The 16,185-nt window shown below is 35.5% G+C and overlaps 1 protein-coding gene across 2 annotated transcripts in view; it reads left to right on the top strand.

Annotated features, from left to right (window-relative positions):
- DCDC1 (doublecortin domain containing 1) overlaps window positions 1-16,185 on the top strand; it is a 424,949-nt gene that overhangs the window by 249,596 nt on the left and 159,168 nt on the right. For both annotated transcript variants that reach the window (XM_061201531.1, XM_061201532.1), the window contains exons 15-16: window positions 7,486-7,620; window positions 10,150-10,268. In XM_061201531.1, coding sequence (XP_061057514.1) covers window positions 7,486-7,620; window positions 10,150-10,268 — 254 coding nt within the window. The remainder of the gene's footprint in view (window positions 1-7,485; window positions 7,621-10,149; window positions 10,269-16,185) is intronic.

Here is a 16,185-nt window from a genome sequence, read left to right as displayed (position 1 = left end):
CCAACCCCGTGCCCAAACCAGATATGATGTTTCTGGCTTTGATACCCCCATTGCATCCATTCCGTACCATTTATAATGACTTTGAATTTGGTGCTGTTCCTCTTGCAACATTTTTTGCATGATTTGAAGTCAAACAGTGTTCCAAGTTTGGGCATATTTTAGGTCACATTAGAGTAGAATGGAGAGAAGGGTAGATTTCACTGAGAATGTTGGTATCATATCATAAAGGGTCTTTTGTGTGTGTGTGTGTACTTTTTTTTTAACATCTTTATTGGAGTATAATTGCTTTACGATGTTGTGTTAGTTTCTGCTGTATAACAAAGTGAATCAGCTAAACGTATACATATATATCAGCTATAAGTATACATATATCCCCATATCCCCTCCCTCTTGCATCTCCCTTCCACCCTCCCTATCCCACCCCTCTAGGAGGTCACAAAGCATGGAGCTGATCTCCCTGTGCTATGTGGCTGCTTCCCACTAGCTATCTATTTTACATTTGGTAGTGTATATATGTCAATGCCACTCTCTCACTTTGTCCCAGCTTACCCTTCCTTCTCCCCATGTCCTCAAGTCCATTCTCTACGTCTGCGTCTTTATTCCTGTCCTGTCCCTAGGTTCTTCAGAACCTTTTTTTTTTTTTTAGATTCCATATATATGTGTTAGCATACGGTATTTGTTTTTCTCTTTCTGACTTACTTCCCTCTGTAGGACAGACTCTAGGTCCATCCACCTCACTACAAATAACTCAATTTCATTTCTTCTTATGGCTGAATAATATTCCGTTGTATATATGTGCCACATCTTCGTTAGCCATTCATCTGTCAGTGGACACTTAGGTTGCTTCCATGTCCTGGCTATTGTAAATAGAACTGCAGTGAACATTGTGGTGCATGGCTCTTTTTGAATTATGGTTTTCTCAGGGTATATGCCCAGTAGTGGGATTGCTGGGTCATATGGTAGTTCTGTTTTTAGTTTTTTAAGGAACCCCCATACTGTTCTCCATAGTGGCTGTATCAATTTACATTCCCACCAACAGTGCAAGAGGGTTCCCTTTTCTCCACACCCTCTCCAGCATTTATTGTTTCTAGATTTTTTGATGATGGCTATTCTGACTGGTGTGAGGTGATACCTCACTGTATTTTTGATTTGCATTTCTCTAATGATTAGTGATGCTAAGCATCCTTTCATGTGTTTTTTGGCAATCTGTATATCTTCTTTGGAGAAATGTCTATTTAGGTCTTCTGCCCATTTTTGGATTGTGTTGTTTGTTTTTTTGATATTAAGAAAACTACAGGCCAATATCACTGATGAACATAAATGCAAAAATTCTCAACAAAATACTAGCAAAGAGAATCCAACAGCACATTAAAATGATCATACACCATGATCAAGTGGGGTTTATCCCAGGAATGCAAGAATTCTTCAGTATACCCAAATCAATCAATGTGATACACCATATTAACAAACTGAAGGATAAAAACCATATGATCATCTCAATAGATGCAGAAAAAGCTTTAGACAAAATTCAACACCCATTTATGATAAAAACCCTCCAGAAAGTAGGCATAGAGGGAACTTACCCTGACATAATAAAGGCCATATATGACAAACCCACAGCCAACATCGTTCTCAATGGTGAAAAACTGAAACCATTTCCACTAAGATCAGGAACAAGACAAGGTTGCCCACTCTTACCACTATTATTCAACATAGGTTTGGAAGTTTTAGTAACAGCAATCAGAGAAGGAAAAGAAATAAAAGGAATCCAAATCAGAAAAGAAGAAGTAAAAGTGTCACTGTTCGCAGATGCCATAATACTATACATAGAGAATCCTAAAGATGCTATCAGAAAACTACTAGAGCTAATCAATGAATTTGGTAAAGCAGCAGGATGCAAAATTAATGCACAGAAATCTCTTGCATTCCTATACACTAATGATGAAAAATCTGAAAGAGAAATTAAGGAAACACTCCCATTTACCATTGCAGCAAAAAGAATAAAATACCTAGGAATAAATCTACCTAAGGAGACAAAAGACCTGTATGTAGAAAACTATAAGGCCCTGAGGAAAGAAATTAAAGATGATACCAACAGATGGAGAGATATACCATGTTCTTGGATTGGAAGAATCAACATTGGGAAAATGACTATACTGCCCAAAGCAATCTACAGATTCAACGCAATCCGTATCAAACTACCAATGGCATTTTTCACAGAACTGGAACAAAAAATTTCACAATATGTATGGAAACACAAAAGACCCTGAATAGCCAAAGCAATCTTGAGAAAGAAAAACGGAGCTGGAGGAATCAGGCTGCCTGACTTCAGACTATACTACAAAGCTACAGTAATCAAGACAGTATGGTACTGACACAAAAACAAAAATGTAGATCAATGGAACAGGATAGAAAGCCCAGAGATAAAACCACACACATATGGTCACCTTATCTTTGATAAAGGAGGCAAGAATATGCAATGGAGAAAATACAGCCTCTTCAATAAGTGGTGCTGGGAAAACTGGACAGCTACATGTAAAAGAATGAAATGAGAACACTTCCTAACACCATACACAAAAATAAACTCAAAATGGATTAAAGATCTAAATGTAAGGCCAGACACTATAAAATTCTTAGAGGAAAACATAGGCAGAACACTCTATGACATAAATCACAGCAAGTTCCTTTTTGACCCACCTCCTAGAGAAATGGAAATAAAAACAAAAATAAACAAATGGGACCTAATGAAACTTAAGAGCTTTTGCACAGCAAAGGAAACCTTAAACAAGACGAACAGATAACCCTCAGAATGGGAGAAGATATTTGCAAACGAATCAATGGACAAAGGGTTAATCTCCAAAATATACATGCAGCTCATGCAGCTCAATATCATAAAGGGTCTTAATTCAACTGGATATTCTGTACAAAACAAGGAGCCACTGGAAATATTCAAGCAGAGACAAGATCTTATTTGATCCTGTGCTAGGAAAATATCTCAGGAGGTCCTTATCTTATCCTCCCACCCCTGCCCTGCAGATTACAAATACCTAGAGGGCAAAGGGCATTCTGATCATTCTTGTCTCTGCTGCAGTATCTAGATACTCAGGGTTAGCTAAATGGAATTGAATTCACTAGTTAATTAACTCATTCAATAGAAAGCAGGTCAAACCTGGGGGAAAAATAATGGGTAGTGGAGAGTTGTCAGAAGCAAAGAACAAGAAAGGCTTCTCTCCTTGATTTTAAGCCAAAGTAGAACTTTAAAAGGAAACTATATTTTCTAATGTTGAAAAATGAGAGAATAACAATCCACAGTTATTTTATCACTATTAATTCATTCTAATGATTCAGTGAAAGTGAGAAAACACGTCATCTTAAAAGTTTATACACTATTGTATTTTTAGAAGAAGAAATCTTTTTTGAATAAAATTTCAGTCTACTCAGAATAGTGGTATAAGAAAGCAAAGATTTGATAAACTGGATAGTAAAGAGAATCTTTCAAAGAAAAATGGCCCTCCCTTCGCTATGAAACCTTTGAAATCCTTTCAGAAAAATGTCTCCGATTATATACAGAGAGGTGATCAGTACATTGGAAATAGCAATTTAATAACCTGAAATGGAGCACTTTTAAAGAGAGATTCAGGCAGAGGTGATGGATGTCTACAGGGCATTTTATTGTAGAATCTTGATGCTCATGGCAGTAAAGAAGGCACTAAGAGGATTACAACAGGGATAGAGAGGAGGGAGCAAAAGCCAATATTCTTGATGCATATGTTTTAAAATCGGCTTGAGATAGAGATATCAGTGCCCAACCCCTGACTGTTCTTTTAAATCTCATATTGACAAGTAAAACCTTTCCTACAGAGAAAAATTTGGAACATATAATCCTTATTAGTAATGTGGAAGACAGATATAACCCTGACAATTACAACCTGTTGCTCTTTTATCCATTTCTAAAAAAAGATTTGGAATCTACTACAAGTGGAGAATTTTGGTGAATACATCTTTCGTTCTATTGTTACTTAAATTGGCAACATTTTTACATTGCTCTAGTTTACGGGAAATAAAATTATATGTTTCCATGAAGTGGATGAGAGACAAACTTCATGGTAGTTAATATAAAAGAAAAAAGATTCATGAGAAGAATAGCTTGAGGAATGCCTGGTTATGGGAAAATATAGCAGAAAAATATACTCCAGTGTCTGGCAGGTCATATATTCTGTCAAAATGAAAAGGAAACTGATTTCAATCCCATCCTTTTAGTATGATCAGACATAAGCAGCACATTAGTGACGAATTTTAGTATGGAAACAGTAAGAAAAACACCAAGTTATGATTTTAGAATTATGGCATGTTTGTTACAGGTTTACTTGTAAATTAAGCAGTCATGGATGCTAGCAGAATATATTATTCTGTATGTCACAAAGGAGGCTAGGAAAAGGCAAACAATTCTTTACTGTCCTATTTCTTTGGAGAGCAAGTCCTCAAGAAATAATATTTCCTACAGATAATTTGTACTGGAGAAAATAAAAAAAATTAATTTAAATTTTGAACTGATTGCCATTAGAATAGGACACAGAACTTTAAATAAAACTGCAAGTCCCTTCCTTATCTTTAGACCAATAGTTGGAATCTATTTGAGGACTGCACACCTAGATCCTAGATATTTTCCCTTGTTTGGTTGCATAATTAGGTACTCGCTAATATTTTCTGCTTTCCCAACTTTTCTAGTTCTTGGTCTTAGAGGTGGGTGGATTGATCAGCTATAGATTTAGAGAATGGGAACAGTAAGAGTGAATATCAGGGACATGAGGAAAGAGATTTTAGAACATTTCTTGTAGGTATGATTTTAATTTGTATAGTAAATTATTTAACTGGGTCCTAAAATTACTGTCAAAAGGAAAAACCTTATAAAATTTCTGTGTAGTAAACAATTTGTTTAGAATGAAGATTGTGGTCTATGCGCTCCTTCTTTCAAGAAAAATTTCATTGTCTTGTATTTTGCTTCTCAGTAGATCTGTAGGAAAAGACCTTATTACTTTGAAATTGCACAGGAATATTGAAGTCTACTCCACTTTCATTGGTGATTTGGAGAAAGAAAATTAAATAAGAAGCTTTAACTGGCCCAGTACATGTACGCATCATTTTTATCACTGGCATCATCTGTATCAGCACAGTTTATTCAGACAAGCAAAATCATAATGGTCATTTAAAGGAAGCTATGTATATAGGTATTCAAAAGAATAAAAGAAAGTTTCTTGTTTTGATTCTCAACAGGACTTAAAAAGGTTTTCTAATGACATACATTATGGTATATATTTGGAGACCTGTCTCAACATAAATGCTTTCATACACGTGCCCGTGAATGTACACATGTACACACACATGTGCACACACACACACTCACACAGAGACACACATGGCATATTATGTTGCAGGTTGTCCGAGCACTTTTCTTTTCTGAATTCCAATTTTTACCTCCCCCACCTTCCTAAACATTTGATCTAAAACAAAGCTATCAGATTAAATTAAAAAAAAAAAAAAGTGACATCATGAAGAGAATTTAATGGCCATTGTCAGTTTTAAGTGTATTAGAACCCCAGACTTGGCAGGATTTTTCTTTTTTAATAACGTGAAATGAAGCTGAGTTAGTGGGCCTGGCTCTGTCTGGTCTATGTGGAATCACTTGGGAACCGTCCAGCAAAATATCTCTCGGAGAACAGCATGGTGTTAATACTGGGTGCCAACCCAAGACAGACACAAAGGACCCCTTCGCTCTTCACCAATAAGCCAACTGTTAAAAGATTAAACCATGTTGTGGAGATAACAAGAATCTAGGCACTGGCAGCAGGTGCTGTACAAAGAAGCAGTTGGCAGTACGATTCTTCTGTCTGACATTCCAGTCAAAACAATCTTCTTCCCAGTTGCAGAGGAGAGTTTTGAGTGTGATGGCAACTTGGAGTTAGGAGGTTGACTAAGAGTGCTACTTTAAATGCTGTGTCCTGTGGTGGATGGATTAGTAGAATATAGTTTACCATTGTTCAGAAACTGCGGGGGATTCCACTCCAGAATCAGTCACTACTGGCTAACTGGGGAATACACAATCAAAGAGCTGTAAATCAAATCTGCTTATGTGGTGGGGTTGCTGTATTTTTACAATTTTATTTTCACATATAGGAGTCATATGACATTTTCTTCTCTAGAGAAGTAACTATCTTCCATTATAGAATAATTATAGATAATTATAGAATAATTATCAAATATATTGGTCATACCCTTTTGTTATTGCCTGTTCATACTTGTAAAACATTACCTTTTAAATTATTATTTAACTTTTGCTTTTTTTAAAAAATCATTTGCTACTCAACAAATATCTAGTGTTAGCAAAGATTCAGAATAGACTTTTCAATATTAGAAAATGATTTTAACTGTTATTGAAGCAACATCAGTTACTAAGTTTAAAGCATACGTTGGCAGATTCCCATAATCCTATACAAATAAGGATTAGCACTTTAAAAGTTAGCATGATTATTCAGGGAAAGTGATCATATAAGTTAGGAGATAAAGTTTATTAAATATGAAGGAGTAGAATTCTGACAGATGACATGAATGACTGTTAATTTGACAATCAGGTCTAAGTGAGAAACACTAGAAGGTGCACAATACATTTGGCGTTTGTCATCTGATTAAACACGTGGGATAGAGATGCAGTGTCTCCCCAGTCGGCCCCCTCCCATCCATTCCCACAACTGTCACTGAAGTCTCAGCTCCTGTCCCTTTATTCTTATGCGGTTGTACAAACTCTAAACTGTTCTCCCTGCCTTTCATCTCTCCATTCTGCAATCCATTATGTTTACACTTGTCAGGTCAACCTTTCTAAATCTTCTGTAATCCAGTCCCTCCTGCTTGAAAGCTTGAAAGCCCTACTGACACCTAACTCCGTAGCCTTACACTTGACTCCTTCTAAGTTTGGCCAAATTTACCTTTTGAGACTACCAATAAATCCTAAGGTGCATTGATTATACTATTTTCCTTTGCTTGGAATACCTTTTTATTCGTCATTATTCCTGTCAAACTGTTTTCATCCTTCAGGGCCTGGTCCAGATGTTACCTCTTTCAAGGTGCTTCACTTTTTGTTGCTCCTGCAGAAATGAGCCTACCATTCTTTGCATACTATAGCACTATTTAATCAAACATATGGAGCTTAACATGAAATTGTGTGTGTTATCGCCTCTACAGTTGTAAGTTTATTTAGGGCAGGAAAAATGTTTTATAATATCCCATACCACACAGTCCGGGGCCTTCCATATCAGAGCTGGTGCTCAACAAATATTAACTGAATTGAGTTTAATACGATTGAACACTACTGTTTCAAAAGAGACCTTCTCAATCAGAAACATAATGTTCTAGATTATTTTGGGTAAGTATGTTGAGGAAGGTTAACTTTCAGACTGTAAGTTAAAAACATTGCTTCTTCTCATGGTATAGGTGAACCCCAATATTGTCCTTCATGCCTCTGTTTCCATCAGAAAGCGGAATTTCTCAAGTGGTGAAGAGGGCAGTGGGACTCAGATAGCACCATCGACCCTGTGGCCTGCAGCCAGTGTGTGGCTGATCACAAAGGTATCCAAGAGTGTCTGCTCTCCCTAAGTAACTTCCTGGGCTCACTGGCTCACTGTGCTGCTCCAGTTCCTGATGCCCTCATGCACACAAGCATGCAAGTGAAAGCATATCAGTTGTTAACTGTCGTGAATCTATGCTCTGCTCTTGGTTTGTCTAGTGCGGAGGGCTCCGACGTGAGCATTCAACTCAGTTTTAGATGTGCTGATTAGTTAATACTCTAGAATGTATTTAAACCTAGCGCAGAGCTTAGGTATACTCTACAGGCTCACCATTTTCATGAGATTTGTCTGAATATCATTTGCTTCCACTTCTTCCAACAGTCTTCACTGTTGAGGTTCGCAGAGCTTGGTGGATTAGCACCATATAGTGATGGCATATGGTCTTAGTAAGGATAGTTTTAAAAGAAATCCCTGAGTATAAAATGTGAACAATGCCTAACATATTTTATTCCTGTGTATTGGCACTATTTTTTTTAACTTTATTCTTATACTGTTGAATCAGATTTAAACTGAGAACATATAATTGTTCTCCTCTTCCCTCTTGCTATTGAAATACGTTTTGTAATTGCCACCAAATATTTATGTCTGGAAAGAGATGGTACAGCTTATATTTACCCTTCTTGTGCCTCCCTTTGCCCCCTCCCTGGAGACTATTTTTGCTTCTTTTTAGCACTTCCGTGGGTGCAGAGTCACCCAGGCAAGTTTGCTGCTACTTAGTTTAGGGGATAGGAGAGATTGAAACTATTTTCTCATATGAAATTTTGGATTGCCCTTAACTTTTATTTTTGCTTTTCTGAGAGTTAAAAACAAAAATATAGAGTAACTAAGACACAAAGCTACTAAGAAATATTATTCACTTCATAGACAAAGGCAGAATGAGATTAGATATTTCTTAAATCTGCTTCCAACCTGGAGACTCTATTAACTACTAGCCCTGAGTTGTGTTCTATTTCTGATTTAGTAATAATATCTGCCATTTTGTTAAACATATGCTAAGCATCTTATACACATTTATTATCTCATTTAATCTTATAAAAACTATGCAGGTTTTCATTATACAGCTGAAAAAACTGAAACTAGTAGCTGGTAGAGGAAAGATTCTTGGTCTGTCTGACTTCAAAACTTATGCCATTTCACTGTAATATAAAACACTGCTCTATATCTAACCAATGTATGAGCATTGATGGAAGTGTTTTAGTTTTAGGACTGCCACTGAACATTTATGTGACCTCAGGTAAGTCACATACCATATCTGGGCCTTAGTCTTCTGGTAAAAGAGTTGGACCAGTTGATATGGAAGGTTATTTTCCCAGATCTCATATTCTGTAATTCTGTGGTATCTGTTCATAGAATTTCATGATATCAGAAAACCTGTACTTGTCTAAAAATTTTCCTAAAATAATTGAAATGCTTGATGCAAAGAGTATGAGTTTTGGAGTTAGATAGATCAGAATTAGAATCCTTTGTGTGACCCTGGGAAAGTTACTTAACTGCACTGAACCACAGTTTTCTTATATATAAAATGAAGTTAGTCATACCTGTCTTGCACAGTTGCTGTGGTGATTAAATGAGAAAATACGTGTGAAGTTCAAGCGTACAATCTGGTATACAGAAAGCACTTAATAAGTGGTGATTCTTTTTTCTTACTCCAAGGAGTTCCCTTTCTGTATAGACAGGCATGTTCAAAAGAGGATTCCATTCAGGGCTTATTAGAACAAATATTTAGAAAAATATATTTTTCCTAAGTCATTGTGTAGTCCTTTTCCACACAACAAAAACGTGAGAAATAAAAGTCACATGCTAAAAGAAAACAATTTTGAAAATCTTTTAAGGTTTAAAGTTCTATCATTTTTTTCAAAATAAATCATTTTACCTGTTCTTAGCAGAGAAGTTTTCATGACATAAATCCTCAATATGTGTAAATAAATTCCTAAGTGGTTGTCACTTATTTAAAATGCTGTGTTGATTCACTAAGTAAGAAAGTTGTTAAATGGCCGTTCAAACAGTGTTCTCAATCAATTTCCTTATCTGAGAATCCTAACATTTAAAACAAAAGCAGTTCATAAACCACCTTAAAATGTTTAACCCATGGTATTTAGACCCAGAGTAAAACTTTAAATTGGTACAAAGGTTAAGGATTTGTTTCAATCTTTTCAGTTCACTGCACTCTTTTTTTTCTGTGCATACATATTTCAAGTAAGCTCTGTAGTTATAAGTATAACAAGTGACACGTGATGGACCCCAAGTTGCTGCACTGTGAAATATGCACAGAAAAAAAGGACAAATGAAGATATCAAGGTCTGTTTTATTTTGCACTGAACTGTAAAATGCCACCCTTGTCCGGCAGAACATCACTGATTCTGAGCAGGGCTCACTGACTGCTAAGTTGTGGGTAGTGTTTCACTTTTGGCAACTGTTAATATCCGGGTTTATCCAGGCATAATGACCTCACTATTTGTGACACATTGTTGAATTTTCTGGTTCTTTTAACTTATTTAGACCTTTCTCCCCCTTCTCTATTCATTGGAAGACTGGAATGATCCTGAGCCGAGCGATAACTCAGGGCTGCCTAGCTATTGGTCATCCAGTCAGAGTCAAGGCCACTGAGGGAACATCACTAGAAGGATACAAATTAATCCTACAGAAAAGGTAATGTTTATGAGCCATTTACCTCAAAACAAGAAATGTTAATTTCAAGATTCCCGAGCAGTCAGGTCATGATGCTTCCTGGCTTAGGTGGAAATTTCATTAGGTTTTAAATTTGTTTTCAAAATATCAATATTAATTTTTCTAAAATAAGCTTGAAAGTATATGCCACTTAGTTTGATAGTGTTTCTTAGATATTTTTAGAAGTGAAAAGTTGGTGTTCAGTATGTATCTGTGTTTTAGACAAGCTGCTGCTTTACTCTATAATTATTGAAACTCCTTTCTTTATATCCATTTTGGTCATTCATTTAAAAAGTTAATGTTCTATGTGTATTCCTAACCTTTTCTCCATCTTCTGAATGTGAAATATTGAACAGTGAAAGAAAAATCAAGGAGACAAAAAATTGCTGGCTTGTTAGGTACCAAAAGTGCCATTCCTGTTTGTTTTTCTCTGACTTGGTAAGATAAAATTAAAAATAGATTTAGAAGAAAAAATTAGCAATAAGGAAGAAAGGTGATTTACCTTTCCTAAATGCTTTCTTTTTTCTTTTTCATTTGTCTTTTGATTTTACCTAGTGTTGACAAAAACAAGTCCTGTAGTACTTCAAGACTTAGAAAGCTATTAGCCAACTACTTCTGGCAGGATAGACAGTTAGGACGTGCTTAGGGCTGAAAGCAGAACAAGGGCATTTAGGCACCAGAGAAACTGGCTCAGCCACAAATACAGAAGGGAAATTTTCTCTAACATGCAAAGCAGACTGTCCAAAAGGCATTAGAACATTACATAATGGCTAGGAATGTGATCTACAGAGTCAGATCTCTAGAGTCTAGAATTCTTACTCTAACAGTGACAACAGCAAATGCCGAGCCAGACACTATTTTAATTTCTCTATACCACATTGTTACATGTACTCTTAACAACGACCTGATAAGGTAGGTGTCATTACTATCATTACGGGTGAGGAAATTGAAATATAGAGATGTAAATCACTTACTCAAGGTCATAGCTACTAAGCAATTGGGGCGGAATGCAAAAATTAAGTAACCATAATCTGTAAGTCACTCTTGGCCACAAAACTACACAGTCTGTAGGCCAAAATCCAGTCAAACAACTGCCAGTGAGTGCCAAGTGTGGTAGTAGATACCTCAGTGAATGAGTAGGGTATGTTAATTGAGAATCCCAGGCAGAAGGATGAGGGAGACAGTAGCTTGCTATCTCACAAGCTGGCCAGTGCTAGTAGAGTCCTAAACACATAGTTCTCAAGAAGGAGCAAGCAAACTCAAAGCAAGTCCCAGTTGATGTGGTGCTATATTTGGAGTAGGTAGTAAGAAAGATTTCTGGGGCAGAGTCAATGCTGTAAACTGGAAACACACAAAGCGTCAACTTGCAATAATGACAAGGGCAAACCATGGGACATGGAGACAGAGATGCTTCAGCTCACTTAGTCCAGAGTTATAATAAAGAGAAAAATCTATCAATTGTAACTGACCCAGAACTGATGCAGATTATAGAATTAATACTCAGGTCATTAAACAGTTGTTATCATTGTATTCCATATATTCAGGAAGCTAGAGGAAAGAATGAACATGTTAAATAGAGACATAGAAGATAGAAAAAGATTCAAATCAAATTTCTAGGTATGAAAACTGCAATGTATGACATGAAAAATATACTGAACTTGGCTAATAGCAGATTAGACATTGTGGAAGAAAATATTAGTGAACTTGAAGAGATAGCAATAGAAACTATTCACAATTGAAAGCCAGAGAAGAAAAAATATATATATTGAAAAAAAAAATGAACACAGCATCAGTGAGATGTGAAAAGCTTCATATGGCCTAATCTCTGAATAATTAGAGTCTCTGAAGGGAAGAAGCAGAGAACAGAAAAATATTGGAAGAAATGATGTCTGAAAAATTTCCAAATTTTGTGAAAACTATAACCCACACATCCAAGAAGTTCAACAAATTCTAAGCACAAGAAACACGAAGAAAAGAAACCAAGGAAAATCATAATAAAACTGCTTAAAATTAGTGATAAGGAGAAAAATCTTATAAGTACACGGAGAGAAAGACATTTATTATATACAAGAGGAATAAAGATAAGACTGACAGCAGATTTCTTGTTGGCAACAATAAGAGTGAGAAGAAAGTGGAAGAACATCTTTAAAAAACTAAAATAAAAAAAAAAAACCAACCTGTCAGTATAGAAATCATCTCCCGATGAAAATATCTTTCAAATATTAAGGCAAAATAAAGACTTCAGATATTATTCACAAACTGAAAGAATTTGTCACCAGCAGACCTACAGAACAAAAAATGTTTAAGGAAGTCCTTCAAGCAGAAGAAAAATGGTATCAGATGAAAATGAAGAGCACTGGGAATAATAACTACATAGGCAATATAAAGACCTCATTTCTTACTAAGTTTCTTTAAAATATAATTTATTGTTTAAAGCAAAAAAATAACTTTATTATGGAGACAAAAACATGTAGATATAAAATATATGAAGGCAACAGTACAAATGCCAATAAGAGAAATGGAAGAAAGGATCTTTTTTTTAAAATTAATTTATTTGTTTATTTTTGACTGCATTGGGTCTTTGTTGCTGTACGCAGGCTTTCTCTAGTTGCAGCGAGCAGGGGCTACTCTTTGTTGTGGTGCGTGGGTTTCTCATTGCAGTGGCTTCTCTTGTTGCAGAGCACAGGCTCTAGGCGTGTGGGCTTTAGTAGTTGTGGCACACAGGCTCAGTAGTTGTGGCCCGTGGGCTCTAGAGCGCAGGCTCAGTAGTTGTGGTGCACGGGCTTAGTTGCTCTGCGGCATGTGGGAATCTTCCCGGACCAGGGCTCGAACCCATGTCCCCTGCATTGGCAGGCAGGTTCCCAACCACTGCACCACCAGGGAAGCCTGAAGAAAAGTTCTTATACTATATTTGTCAAGTGGTATGATGTCAACTGAAAGTAGACTGGTAAATTAAAGATGTTTATGATGGACCCTGAAGCTAAAATAATATAACAAAGAGTTATATGTCTAACAAGCCAAAAAAGTTGATAAAATGAAATGATTAAAAAATACTCAGTTAATGTGAAAGAAGACAGATAAAGATGGAAAGGGAAATGAAAAACAGGTAGGACAAAGAGAGAATAAATAACAAGATTGTAGATTTAAAACTGTGTGTCAATAATTGCATTAGATGTAAATAATCTAAACAGCCCATTTAAAAGTCAGGCACTGTCAGATTAGATAAAAAAGCAAGATCCATCTATATGCTGACCTACAAATAACCCACTTTTCTTTTTAATCCATTTAAAAAAATTTTATTTATTTAATTTATTTATTTTTGGTTGTGCCATGTCTTAGTTGCGGCCAGTGGGCTCCTTAGTTGTGGTGGCATGTGAACTCTTAGTTGTGTCATGCACGTGGGATCTAGTACCCTGACCAGGGATCAAACCTGTGTCCCCTGCATTGGGAGGTGAATTCTTAACCACTGCGCTACCAGGGAAGTCCCAGTAACCCACTTTAAATATAAAGACACAATAGGTTAAAAGTAAATACATGGAAAATGTATGCAATGATAAAACTAATCCAAAGAAAGCCAGAATGGCTAAATTAATATCAGACAAAGTAGACTTCAGTGCAAAGAATATTCCAGGGATAAAGAGGGTCATTTCATAATGATTAAGGGATTAGTTCATCAAGAAGACTTAGCAATCCTATATGTTTGTTCACCTCATAACAGCTTCAAAATACATGAAGTGAAAGCCGATAGAACTGCAGTGAAAAAGAGAAAAATCTACAACTGTAGTCAGCAATAACAATATCCTATTTCAATAATTAATAGAACAAGTGAGGAGAAATCTGTAAGGATACAGAAGACTAGAACAACACTATCAATCAACTTGACCTAGTTGATACTTATAGAAGAATGCACTCAATAACAGCAGAAGACATATTCATTTAAAGTAACAGTATATTAAACAGAATGGACTATATTCTAGCTATAAAACAAGTCTCAATACATTAACAGAATTTAAGTATTATAAACATGCTCTCTGGCCATAATGGAGTTATATTAGAAATCCATAGCAGATAGCTTTCACAACAAGGTCCTACTGTATAGCACAGGGAACTGTATTTAATATCCTGTGATAAACCATAATGGAAAAGAACATAAAAAAGAATGTATATATGTATAACTGAATCACTTTGCTGTACAGCAGAAGTTAACACAACATTGTAAATCAACTATACTTCAATAAAAAAATAGCAGATAGCTTTCTGGAAAGCCCCCAAATATTTGGACAAAAGTAACACATTTCTAAATAACCCATGGAGCAAAGAAGACATCAAAATGGGAATTAGCAAGTATTTTGAACTGAATGAAAATGAAAACACACATATGAAAAACTGTGGGATGCTACTGAAGAAGTTCTTAGAAGGAAATTTATATAAATGCATATGTAAGAAAAGAAGAATGATATCAAATCAATGACCTCAGCTTCCATTTTAGGAAACGAGAATACGAAGAGCAAATCAAACTCAAAGTAACCAGAAGACAGAAAATAGTAAAAGTTCGAGTGGAAAGCAATGAAATAGAAAACAGGAAAAAAGAGAAAAATCAACAAAACCAAAAGCTGGGTTTTTGTTTTTGTTTTTGTTTTTGTTTTAAAGGTCAAAGAAACTGATAAACCTCTAGCCAGACTGTTCAGGGAATAAAGTGAAAGGACACAAATTACCAGTATCAGGAATGAGAGAGTTGATATCACAGAGTTATTAAAGGAATAATAAGGGAATATTCTGAACAAAGATGTGCCGATAAATTTGCCAACTGAGGTGATAAGGACCAATTCCTTAAAGGGCACAAACTACCAATGTCTACTCAAGAAGAAATAGGTAACTGAATAGTCCTATATCTCTTAAAGAAATTACATTTTTAGTTGAAAACCTTCCCACAAAGAAAACCTCAGGTCCAGATGGTTTCGCTAGTTTCACTGGGGAATTCTACCAAACGTTTTAGGAAAAAATAATGCCAGTTCTCCATATTCTCACACAGAAAATAGAAGAAGATGGAATACTTCCCAGCTCATTCTGTGAGGCAGCATTACTCTGATAACAAGAAACAGGCAAAAAGACATTACAGGAAAAGAAAATCATAGACCAATATCCCTCGTGAACATAAATGCAAAAAATTCTTAACATTTTAACAAATTGAATACAATAATATATAAAAAATATAATATATCATGACCAAGTTGGGCTTACCCCAGGAAAGTAAAGTTGATTTAACATTTGAAAATCAATCAATGTAAATCACCATATTGGCAGACTAAAAAGGAAAAAATCATGAACATCAAATTGATACAGAAAAATCTTTTAACAAAAGTCAGCATCCCCTCCTAATGAAAACTTTCAGAAAGCTGAATAGAGGGGAACTTTGTCAGTATGACAAAGGTCATCTATGAAAAACCTACATCTAACATCATACTTAATGATGAAAGAACAAATGGTTCCTCCTAAAGTCAGGAACAAGACAAATTTGTCCATTCTCACCTATTCAGCATTGCGTGGAAGCCTTTAGCCAGTATAACAAGAAAAGGAAAAGAAATAAAAGACGTCTGATACGAATTGAAGAAGTAAAACTGTCTTTATTTTCAAATGGTGTGATTATCTATGTAGAATATCGTATGTAACCAACAAAAAATTTCTAGAATTAATAAATGAGTTTAGTGAGTTTGAGAGCTTGAAATCAATATATATATTGCTTGTATTCCTATGTACTAGCAACAATTTTAGAAATTGAAATTTTAAAATACCAATTACAATAACATCAAAAGTATGAAATACTTAAATATGCATCAGATAAAATATGTACAAGACTTGGGTATTGAAAACTACAAAACATTGCTGAGTAAAATTAAAG

This window comes from Eubalaena glacialis, chromosome 10 (genome assembly GCF_028564815.1).
Source record: "Eubalaena glacialis isolate mEubGla1 chromosome 10, mEubGla1.1.hap2.+ XY, whole genome shotgun sequence".
Lineage (NCBI taxonomy): Eukaryota > Metazoa > Chordata > Mammalia > Artiodactyla > Balaenidae > Eubalaena > Eubalaena glacialis.
The sequence above is the reverse complement of the archived record's forward strand: the minus strand, read 5'-3'. Positions and strand labels throughout refer to the sequence as shown.